The 12,668-nt window shown below is 44.0% G+C and overlaps 1 protein-coding gene across 6 annotated transcripts in view; it reads right to left on the bottom strand.

The window, feature by feature from the left end:
- Positions 1-9,720: 9,720 nt before the first annotated feature.
- Positions 9,721-12,668, bottom strand: part of LOC115080763 — a 168,623-nt gene continuing 165,675 nt past the window's right edge. For all 6 annotated transcript variants that reach the window (XM_029585152.1, XM_029585155.1, XM_029585157.1 and 3 more), the window contains one exon: positions 9,721-12,467. In XM_029585152.1, the coding sequence (XP_029441012.1) occupies positions 12,408-12,467 (60 nt within the window). In that variant the 3' untranslated portion in view covers positions 9,721-12,407. The remainder of the gene's footprint in view (positions 12,468-12,668) is intronic.

Below are 12,668 nucleotides of genomic sequence, written 5' to 3'. Positions count from 1 at the left end.
CGTTTATAGGAAAAACCAATAGGCGAGCATCTTTCCAGATCAGAGTCCCTCCCGCCCCCCCGCCAATCGGAAGGCTGCTTTGAGGGCCGCGTCTTTATTAGCCGCCCTAGCCCAGGCCCCACCTCCCCCAGGATTGGGTGGGAGGGGACTTCATTGTTGTTGCTGTTGTGAGGTAGGAAAATCTAGATTCAGATAACTTTATTGACATAGGAGAGTAGGTACGTGTGTTGCCAAAGGAACACATATTCATTTTATTTAAATATATTTGATATTCCACCCTCTGCAAAAAGGCTGATGACTAATTCTGTGCTTAATATTTGGGTTGGGTTTTTTTTAAAGTATTACAATTATTCAAATATAAAGGCAAAAATATACAAATTGGTGAGTACAGCAGTGCAGTAAAATTAAAAGTGTACGGAGCAAACCTTAACAAGGGCAATTCCCAGGTTGTAGGGCTGGTCCATATTTTCCCTGGGCAGATTACATTCCTAGGGGACAGGACATATTTTAGTGCTAGAGCTCCTGTTGTGCTCAGGATGCATTTATGACTTATATTCTACAGTTTCCAAAGTGGCACACTGGTTCAGTGAGGAGTTTTTCCTGCTCCTTCCTTTGTGGAAACTGGAAAATCTTTGCTTTTCTCTGTCAGTACTGTGGTCTTTTTTTTGTGTGTTTTGGACTGTGTGCCTAGCCCTGGCTGGTCATCTTATGACCTCCCCTTATTTGTGCTGCTATGTGCTTGGTGAGACCTAAAACAGAGCTTCCCAAAGTTAGGCAATGTGCTTACCTGGGAACTTTTGACTTCCACTCACCTTGAGCTTACCATGGATTAGCGGGAGGGAGGGCAACTGCATAGTGGGACCGGAGGGTCACAAATTTACTCTCATAAACACTCTTATATGTTCACACTTACTTTCACTACTCATTCTCTCACCTTGTCACAAAACCATTTACATCTTCTGCCATTCTCCCAACACACACACTCTCTCACCTCTCTCCCTCTTCCATACACACAGGCCCACTCACTTTCACACCCATGCACCCTTACATTCAGCTCTCTCCTACTTCATACACTCTCAGATCTCTTCTTCATACACAAATACACACTCAACACTCTCAAGACATGCTCATTCACTCTCTCTCTCCTCTCCCCCCCCCCCCCTTTTCAAAACACACTAGCAACTGCAGACTAACTTGGGGTCCTGACCGAGCAGCAGCCTCTTCCTTCTCCTCCTGTGCTGTGGAAGTGGACGCTGCCTGTTTCTTACTCCTCGTTTGATGCACGGGCAGGAAATCACAATGTCGATTGGCCAAGGCAAACAGGATGGGGCAGGCAAGTGGCTGGATACAGGAAACAGGCTGTGAAGGAGCAGGTGGTGTCACGAGGAAGCAAAGTTAAGAGATAAAAAGATCCAGAGATGGTAGAAATCACTGTCAAGTTCCTCCTTTTTTTTAGCCAAGCAAGACCAATGACGTTCCTTTCTTCTTTCTGTGTCCAAGCAAATTGGTTTTGCTGCAGCACCCGGAGATTTCCGGTATTGGCCCGGAGACCCGGTAATTCTTTTAGAATTCCGGAGTCCCCGGGCCAAATGTGTAGAGTTCTCAGGTATGCCAATGTAACCCCATTTTAGCACTTGAAAAGTCACTGTTGCGTCAGGAGGTGGACCCTTGGCCATGGCGAAGTTGGCACTACCTATAGGGGCTTCCTATAGGCCTTCATAGGCGGCAGAGACCCAACCGGGCCTTCACCTATACCAGCCCACATTCCCCGCAGGTTGAGCTCTTGGGTGCCGGGGCCGGCAGGACTTAGCACCGGGTCTCAGAGGAGGCTGGTCTTGAACACGTGAGGTGTAGACAGGTCAGGCGATCCAAAGGTCAGGGCTGGCACTGCGTAGGAGGATCAAGGACGGGCCAGAGGTCAAGGCAGGTGGCGGGTAGCAGAAATGGTGAACGGTCAGGCGGTCGGGGCAGGCAGCAGGCGAAGGCGAAGGCGGAATCCAGGGGCAAATCGAGTCAAGTACCAGAGCAGCAAGCTGCGGGAATGAAGAGTCAGAGCAGGAACGGAGACACACGGGCCAAGAACAGGAACACAAGGAGCAACTCGCAGCTCTAGGCAGAGCGAGAGCTGTTGCTAAGGTGAAGGTGAGGCAGCAGGAGCTGCCTTAAATAGGTGCTGGGCGGGCCGCACATCCAGGTTCCGCGAGAGGTGTCTTCCTCTGCAGCCCCTTTAAGGTGGGGGAAGTGCAGCGCGTGCGCCTAGAGGCGACTGCGGCTGGTAGTGCGTCAGTGGCAGCAGGGCCTGCTCCCCGCCGCGCGCGAAGGAGGCCATGCAGGACGGGAGTGGCGAAGTGGACCTGAACCTGCCCGGGAAGTAAGTGTGACCGACCGGCCACCACAACAGTACCCCCCCTCTAAGCCGCAGGCAGTCGGGGCATGCAGCAGGCGAAGGCGGAATCTAGGGGCGAACCGAGTCAAGTACTAGAAGAGCAAGCCGAGGGAACGAAGAGTCGGAGCAGGAACGGGGACACACGGGCCAGGAACAGGAGCACACGGAGCTGGAACACAGAGAGCTGGAACACACGGAGAAACTCGCAGCTCTAGGCAGAGCGAGACCTGTTGCTGAGGTGAAGGTGAGGCAGCAGGAGCTGCCTTAAATAAGTCCTGGGCGGGGCCGCACATCTGGAGTAAATTGGCAATCACCACAGAGGAATAACCACACTTTAATAGGCGAGCCCTCTCAAGGGTCAAACCATAAGACAGAATACTGTCAGATCCTCATGAAGAACTGTTCCTTGCTGAAGCAGATCCATGTGCAGCAGAAGACGAAGGGGGGCCTCCACCAGGAGTCTTCGCAAATCCACATACCATGGATGCCTGAGCCAGTCTGGCGCCACCAGGAGTACTAGCCCACTGTGGCCTTCAATCTTGCGAATTATCCTGCCCAGGAAGGGCCATGGAGGAAACGCATAAGGCAATCTATCTTCCAGCCAGACCTATACGAGAGCGTCTATACCCAGGGACCACAGATCTCTCCTGCGACTAGAAGTGAGGAACCTTCGCAGTTCAAGTAGTCGCCAGCAGGTCTAGGAATGGAAGGCCCCAGCAATCCACAATCAGCTGAAATGCCTCGGCTGACAACACCCACTCTCCTGGGTCCAGACTCTCCCTGCTGAGAAAGTCCGCTCTTACGTTATCTTTTCCTGCAATGTGAGAGGCCGAGATCATCTGCAGATGACTTTCCACCCATTCCATCAGCTGGTCTATTTCCTGCGACACTTGTTGGCTCTTGGTTCCTTCCTGGCAACTGATATATGCCACAGTCGTCGTGTTGTCTGACATCACGCAAACTGCTCGATTCTGCAGCCTGTGGCTGAACTGCAAGCATGTCAGCCGTACCATTAGGGCTTCCAGGCGATTGATGTTCCAGCGGGACTCTTCGGGGGTCAGAAATGCTAGCGAAATGCCAGAGGCGCTGTGCGCAGAAGGAGTGAGACAGAGGGGCATGCCCCTTTGTGCAGCCCCACTACCTCAATAACTCTGGCTGTCTAATCCTTTACTTTACTGCTCAGTACAGCATGGCTCTCCATTCCAACTCTGATTCCAATATGCCATCAATCAAGGCAAATATCACACAGACTGGACTGCAGGAAAAAGCCACTGGGCAACACAACCCAGAGTAAGAACAAACTGTAATCGATCCTTAATCAAAATTACTCATAATAATGCTGTTTTTCTTAACAATTGCTTATTACTGTCTATTATCTTGATTAATGCTCAATCCATTGTTAAAAAAAATACCAGTGATCTCTGATCTTGTAGATGATGTTAATCCTAACATTACTGCGATTACCGAAACTTGGCTGAAACAACCGATGTGGTCCTAACAAAGCAAACTGCAAATTGGAATTACAATATTGTTTCTGTTCCGAGACCAAACCGTATAGGCGGCAGTCTCATGCTAAACTCCAAAAAAAACGAACATCCGCTAAAAATCTCTCCATTCGAAATTGCCTTATTTTATTCCAAGAACTTATAAATGTGTCTCGTTTATTGTCCTCCTGGACTGTTGTACCACAATAGTTCCCCTCTTATTGAAATTTTCACCTGCAATTTGAATCCCAAGAAGCCATCTATCATTTTAGGAGACTTCAACTTACACATGGGCAAATTTCCACTTTCAAACACCTGTGAATTACTCACTAATTCCCTCACAGCATTAGGCTTTGATCTGATTACTCTTGGCCCAACCCATAAAAAGCTGGGCATATGCTTGATCTGATTTTCATCAATAAAAAGATGACTACTCCTTTAAATTCTAAAATCACACCAATGCCATGGTCTGACCATTACATGATTGACTCAACCATTCCTTTTATCATAAGCCAAAATACTCCGGATCAACAGCCCATTTCTTTTTCTTATCGTCCTCCATTTGCAATCGAGGATCCGCAGTCCGAACTACAACAAAAAAATTAGAAATGTAGACTTATCTGATAGTGATCACGCCATTCATTCATGGTTTCAAACGATAAACTCTATAGCGGATGAAATTAACCCTCTTAGAATCAAAACGGTTAAACATTTCAAGAAACATAACCCCTGGTATTGTATCAATTTTACAAATTTTGCAAAACGCTGCAGCACAAGTTATAACAGGTAAAAAAAAATAAAATTCAATCACATAACGCCTGTTTTAATTTCACTCCACTGGCTCCCAATCAAACAATGCATTGAATATAAGGTACTATGTTCATTACATAAAATCATCCATGGTGAGCAAACTGACTGGTTAAATACAGTGATACGTTTACATATCCCACAGAGATCCGCTGGCAAAGATCTTCTAACTCTTCCTTCAGTAAGATCTGCTCATCCTTAGTGATGTTAGAGCAAGAGCCATATCCCTTGCTGGTTCCAAAATCTGGAATCTTCTACCATCATCACTACGTACACAAGCTGATATAAAATTATTTCTATCAGGCCTTAAGACCTGGCTATTTATGAAGGCTTATGAGGATCCAGCCTATTTACCTAAACAGTCCTCTCTGCTCTTTTTGACTTGCTACTATGATTTTTAATTTTAATTTTTTGATATTATGTATTTGTAATTTATTGTAACTTTATTTTCATCATGTTTCCTTTGCTTGATTTTATTTTTTTATTTGTAAACCTTTGTGATGGTCCATCCCAAATGACGGTATATAAAACGAATTAATAAATAAATAAAATAAATCAGCCAGGCCAGATGGCTTCGCTGTGGAACTGTACAAAACAATCAAAGACTGTTTTCTACCATTTTGTTGGAGGTTTTCAATAAGTTGGGTTAAGGGGGAGTTGACATAATTCTTTTTATAATGCATTGATTACTTGGATTCCAAAAGAGGGCACAGTCTAATATTTATTTTTTATATAAACAAACAATTATATGCCAATCTCCCTATTAAATACTGATTATAAGATTTTTACGAAAATGTGTTTTGAATTGAGAGCCATATTTCCCACGTAGTGCATCCTCAAACAGGATTTATAAAAGAATATTATGATCAGATAATAGGTGTTCATGTCATACTCAAAGATTTAGAAACTAGTTTTGCTGTTTTCTCTCTTGATGCAGAGAAACCCTTTAACAAGATAAAATGGCTATATTTGTTTAGAGTTTGGACTAGAATTGGATTTAAGGAAAACTTTGCTAGGTGGATTATACATTGTATTTGGCTCCTTCGGCTTCAGTGACTTCTGCTCTTTTTCTTTTGGCATGGAGTACTCTGTTTTCCTGTCAGCATTACTCTTTACTTTGGCAATTTACTTGCAATAAGGGATAAAAACGAAGCTCTACAGCTCAACATAGGGGATACAAAGCATTCCATAGCTGCAAAGGCTGATGACGTGCTAGTGTGTCTAGCAGATACGACTTGATCTTTTCCACTTCTAATGGAACTAAGTGGTGAATACAGTCTAGTTTTAGGATTTATGTTTAATTTGTACAACTCTATAGCGATGCTTTGTAAGACTCATGTAAGGGCCAAGAGTTCCGACCTCAAAATCCTTGTAGATCTGACAGCCGCCGTTGATATGGTGAACTATAATTTGATGGTTGACCTTCTGAGAGTGGTAGGTATAGGTAAGGAAGATACTGGGTTGATTTGCATCATTCTTCAAGGGGATGCCCTGGGAGTTGCTGCGTGGAGTACTGTTCTGGGTTCAGACCATGCACACTGGCATTGTGCCCAGAGGCTCTGACCAGAGGGGCTTATCGCCTGTGTGCACATAGGTCTACCTCGGGGGCTTATCCAATATAAACACACACACACTGGGATTATACCTGGGGGCTTGAACCCAGGAGCTTATTCCTTACACAAATAGCCACACATAAACTTTGATTCAGTACATCACGGTTCCACGTACTTAGGAAAGTAAGTTTATTTGAGCAACAGGAGGATAGAACAAATAAAATCCGATCATACAGAAGAAGTATTGGTAGATAATAATTTATATATTTTACATGTTTCCAAAGGATCAGCCTGTGCTATCACATTCAGAAGCACCCTCTCCCTCTAGTTGTTATTACTCCTTATACACATACGGGCAATTTTTCAAAGGGCCGCACGCATAAAAATTGGGACTTACGGGCGTGGCTGGGCCCTGCGCACATTTTCAAAAGGGCCCAGCCAAGCGCGTAAGTCCCGATACGCGCACAAGTGCCGGGCCCTGAAAAAGGGGCGAGCTGGGGGGCATGGTCTGGACAGGGCAGGAATGAGGCCGGGACAGCAGCCATTAGCCGCTGTTCCAGGGAAGCACGTGCTGGCAGCCGGCCGTCGCACGTAACTTGCTTCTGCTCTGACAGAGCAGGAAGTAAAAAAAAACCAAAAAAAATGGGGATAGTTAGGGTTAGATTAGGGGCTGGGGAGGAGAGAGGAAGAGGTAGGAAGGAGAGGGGAAGGGATAGGAAAGTTCCCTCCCAGTCCGCTCCTTAATTGGCGCAGACTGGGAGGGAACAGAGCGCACGTGGACGTGCACATGGACGTGTGCGTGCTGCTTTGAAAATCTACCCCTAAGTGCTTAGGAAAAGCAGCGATGTTCCCTCCCTCGGAGTTCTTATCAATTTCAGACACAGGTGTGTGGCCTTCACTCTCTCTCTGGCTTTAATAGAAGTTAATTGCTTGCTTTCTCATCATAGACCTACTGGAATAACTAAAATAAACAGACTCTTGCCTGTTCATAAGCATTTCACAGTGCAAAACAGTAAATGTGATTTCACTCAGAGGTTGGCCTGTGGTTCTCACCCAAACTAGTTTGTGTCTGGGTGAGAACTCTGAATCCACAAGGCCTATCCTCTATACACATCCTCAACAAAAAGTAACAAAAAATGACTCCAACATGTACTGCAGGGTTCAGTCCAGTTGCCCTACTTTTTCAACATCTATATGGCAATGTTGTGCAATAGCAGGGTTACAGTGCTGTGATTTCATTGTTTTGTGGATGACCAGAATTGGAGATGGTTAATAAGAGATTAGCCAGTATAGCTCATTGGCTCAGAGAAAAGAAGCACAAATTGAATGTTAATAAAATGGAAACTTTATGGATGGGGGACCAGAACCTCATTCGTACTTAAGACCATTTTGGAGGGGTTAGTTCCTTTTCAGCCATCAATGAGAAAACTAGGCAAACGGCTAGACATTGGATTAACTTTAGAAGCACAAATGTCTGCAGTTGTAAAGTCTATTTTTGGCCTGTTACTTTTGATTCATCAGCTAAGAGCTTATCTATCATTGAAGAATTTAGCGATGATGGTACATGCATTAGTACATTCCAGATTGGATTATAGTAATTCTGTTTATATAGGGCTGACTAAGAGGTCTTTGAAAGTACTACTGCTGTTACAGAATACACTACTAAGATTTTGGGAGGGGCAGGTACACAGAATTATGTTTAGTCACTTTTGATGCGCTTGCCTTGGCTCCCATTGGAATATTGATACCAAAATTGCTGATGATGATTTAGAAGGCAAAGAATGGGCTAGGGCCACACTATTGTTACGGTTTCACACCGTGCACACTGGTATCCTGCCCAGGGTCTCTGACCTGGGGGGCTATTCTCATATAAACACACACCATTACTGGGATTATACCTGGGGGCTTGAACTCAGGAGCTTATCCCCTACACAAATAACCACACACAATTACTGGGATTATACCTGGGGGCTTGAACCCAGAAAATTATCCTCTACACAAAGAGCCACACACAAACTTTGATTCAGTACACCATGGTTCCAGGTAAGAAAGTAAGTTTATTTGAGCAATAGGAGGATAGAACAAATAAAATAATTTCGTATAGAAGTAGTAATGGAGATAACAATTGCTACATAGATATAAAAAGCTTACATTTCCAAAGGATCAGCTGTACCATCATGTCTAGGGCTCTCTCCCCTCTCTTTCTCGCTATCTCTCCTTATACATTACAAACGCTTGTGAAAGCAGCAGTGTTCCCGCCCTCTGAGTTCTTATCAGATTTCAGACACAACTGTGTGGCCTTCACTTTCTCTCTCAGGCTTTAGTATAAATTAATTTTTAGTTTTCTCATCATAGACCTTAGTGGAATAACTAAATAAACAGACTCTTGCCTGCTCGTAAACATTTCACAATACAAGACGCTAAACAGGAGTTCACTCACAGGTTGGCCTGTGGCCTTCAAACTAGTCTGTGTCTGGGTGGAAACTCTGAATCCATATGGCCTATCCTCTATATACATCCTCTGCAAAAAGTAACAAAAAATGACTCCAACAACTATGTAGCTGATAGACAGGCCTGGATTTAGGCATAGGCAACAGGCAACTGCCTAGGGTGCCAGATTTTGAAGGCACCAAATATGAAGACCAAAGAGGAGCCTGCCTTTACTTTCTTTAGGGCCATATGTCAACAAAGCTTCAAAGGGGCAATAGCATGGCATTCTGCTTGTGGGAAACAAAATCTTAAATCCGGTCCTGCTGATATCTCATAAGATGGGAGGAGCTTTTGGGGCAGCCAGATTTTTCCTCTATTTTGTAGATACCAGTCTTGTGACTGTTCCTAGTCTGGTCATTGCAGCAATGGTCATGAGGCTGGGAGCCATGGAGCAGGGCTTTTACAAGAACCCTGCATCATGGGCTGTGAAATTTGGCCACCATGACTTTTTCCCCTTCCCCCATAAGAAATTTCCATGCTGGGTCAGCCCAAGGGTCCATCAAGCCCAGCATCCTGTTTCCAACAGAGGCCAAACCAGGCCACAAGAACCTGGCAATTACCCAAACACTAAGAAGAACCCATGCTACTGATGCAATTAATAGCAGGGGCCATTCCCTAAGTCAACTTGATTAATAGCAGTTAATGGACTTCTCCTCCAAGAACTTATCCAATCCTTTTTTGAACCCACCTCCACTAACTGCACCAACCACATCTTCTGGCAACAAATTCCAGAGCTTAATTGTGCATCGAGTGAAAAAGAATTTTTTCCGATTAGTCTTAAATGTGCTACTTGCTAACTTCATGGAATGCCCCCTAGTCCTTCTATTAGCTGAAAGTGTAAATAACCGATGCACATCTACTCATTCAAGACCTCTCATGATCTTAAAGACCTTTATCATATCCCCCCCTCAGCCGTCTCTTTTCCAAGCTGAACAGCCCTAACCTCTTCAGCCTTTCCTCATAGGGGAGCTGTTCCATCCCCTTTATCATTTTGGTTGCCCTTCTATGTACCTTCGCCATCGCAATTATATCTTTTTTGAGATGCGGCGACCAGAATTGTACACGGTATTCAAGGTGCAGTCTCACCATGGAGTGATACAGAGGCATTATGACTCTTATGCTTTTGCAGCATCCCCAGAGTGGATTCAAACCAGGTACCCTCTGCATGGAAGTGCTGCCTCTGAGCCGCCGACCTCAGCTAAAAGTTTTCATGTGAGCACATATTACACCATAACGGTAGAACAAATGGATTGCTCGCATTTCTCTTTTATGCTGGAGAAAATGTATTATGTTAGGCTTCTTTAACCATATGTCTTTTGATACACAACACTCTGGATGACGTGTACAGGTCTATATTGAGGCTTGCATGTGTAGAGATGCCACGTACAATTTTGGAATTTTCATGAGGGGACGGTATCTGGTGCTGGGGGGGGAAGACTCCTAGTACCAGGTTTATTAGCTGCAGGAAGTGGATTAGCTTCCTCCAACTCACCTGGAATGGATACAAAAAGTATGAGATGTAGTGAAAGATGTCTGGAAAAGTTGACTTGGTATTTAATGGGTCAACTGGATTGTTTTTGGGATATTTAAGCTCCATTCTTTGATTATCACAAACTCAGAGATGATTTCTTACTGATATTTCTTGATAAGATGAATGAATTGTGAATGGGTGTGGCCAACCTTTGCTTCTGTTATAGTCTTGTAGGTGTGATTTGAAAAGGTTTTCCTATAAAACTATTACTGCACTGTGAAATTGCACTGATCAGACTTGGAAAAACTATCCAAGCTTGCTGAAATGCTAGACTGTATGTAAAAGGTTAAAAAGTATGTTACGGTTCAACACAGAGTTTAAATTTTGCCTTCTGGCTTAATTTACAAGGAATCATATGCCTTACAAGAATTCACTCATTAGCATATATGAGATACAATTATAATGCCAACCAATTAGGAAAATATTATGCAAACACACAAACTAACTCACTGGTGTGTAAATTAGAAGTGGTGACATATTTAACCCACTGTATCAATAATGTTCTCTTAAACTGCTTCTGAATTGCCTTGCTGGTAAATTGTATTCTCCTGGAATATTCCGATAAAAATCTCTCTCTTTCAGCTGCTGGTTATTTATAGCCCACAACAGCCTTATTCTTGTATTTAATGTGCTCTTTATGGTGTGTCACTGTTTAGTGACAGATGGGAGGGGTTATGGAAGATTTCCTTTATTTTATTTTCCTTATAGTTTTCTGTAGTTACAACAGGAATTTTATTTTTAGCAGAAGATTTGTATGTTTTCAAGGGTTTTTTTTTTTCCCTTACTTTAATGATTAATGTTTTTGTATTAAGAGCTATTTCTGTGATGGTTGATCCTGCTCTCATATGCTGAAAAAAAAATCAATAAAACCTTTAAACAAAAAAAAACAAAACAAAAAACCGAACAATAGTACACAGCTGTTCTGGGTATTATAAGCTTTTTATTTTTTATGGGAGGGGGGGGGGTCTATTGATATGAATTTACAGCCCCTACAACTAGACCTCTCTGAATGGCTACAGTCTGGCATTCTTGGTCCTTTTCTATGCCATGATCCATATGTTTTATCAACAAAATTCCCATACCCCCACCCACTACAAGACCTACCAAATGGACAGGGTCCTTTTAACTGCGAGCAAGAAAGTCCAGATCATTCTGGCCCAGCCATATTGTAGCTTACAGCAGACCTTAGTTGTTTTGAGAAAGGGGTGGTGTTCCACTGCACTCAGACAAGCCTTTTATGTAAGACCGATGAAAGAGTATTTGGCACCCTAGGTGAACCTTTGGTCACGTCTTCCCTCAGATTGCATTGGTATAAATCAGGAGTGCAGGCGTAGGCAAAATTATGGATGATGTTCCTCCTCATTTCCTGGAAGCTGGGCTCTTTTTGGGCTACTCTGCAGTACAACATGTACAAGGCATAAGTCTGACTCATCATCACTGTCCTTTTTGGAAGAAAGGATCTAACCATATCCAGCTCCTTGAAGCCCGTTTCAAGGGTAACACTCTGTCTGGAATTTGATGACATAATAGGACATATCGCATGAGCGACACCACCATAGTTCCCCTCTAAGCCAAGCACATACATTTTGGAACATCGCTCACAGGTTTTGCATGGTTGCTCACATAAATTTTAATTTTTGTGCTATATACAGAAATGCATCTCTAATACTGGCGCTCAAAAATTGTTGGTTTAAAAAAATTGTTGCTCACACGAAAATAAATTTGCACACACCTTGGAGGGAACATTGGACACCATCATAAACTGGACAGGCATCTGGCTCTCTTTCCAGGCCATGACGTAGACACACTCCTAGCTCCTGTTATCCTTGTCCTCCCCAAAGCACAGTATGCAACATGGACTGGCACAGATGCAGAACAGAGGTGAAAGTGCTAGAACAAGCAGCTCACTTGTGACATCATCTGGAACATGCCATCCACCGCTATGCTATTCGAGTAGAAGATCAGTTTGACTTTGGCCCCGGAGTTCATTGAGAACAAGGCTGTCAGCTCCTTTAAGAGGTCCTGTAGGCCCAAATGTGCAGCTTTTGCAGGTCCAGGGCATAAGGAGCTCTTTGGAGACACTGTCATCTCCACAAACAGATACTGTTTTGACTGCATTCTGTACTTCTGGTGGTCTGTTCCAGCTCAGCCACTGATCAACAGGTGGTCACCACAGGATCCGGCTTGAAAGTTGATGTTGGCAGGGCAGAGACTCTCTGGAATTGAAGAGGATACAAATGTTATGTTATTTAAATTATCTGGTTGTTAGATAGTACGTTCAACACTCATGAAATGAGGGGGAGCACTTGGCTTGTACAATGGATTTGATGCCTGATCTGTAATCAATCTGTCCTTTCAGTACCGAGTCTCCCCCACGTAGCGCTACCAGTGTGCCTCAATCCTGCCCTACAGCAGCC

Source organism: Rhinatrema bivittatum, chromosome 19 (genome assembly GCF_901001135.1).
Source record: "Rhinatrema bivittatum chromosome 19, aRhiBiv1.1, whole genome shotgun sequence".
Taxonomy (NCBI): Eukaryota; Metazoa; Chordata; class Amphibia; order Gymnophiona; family Rhinatrematidae; genus Rhinatrema; species Rhinatrema bivittatum.
Note: the sequence above shows the minus strand (reverse complement) of the source record. Positions and strands in the feature narration are given on the sequence as shown.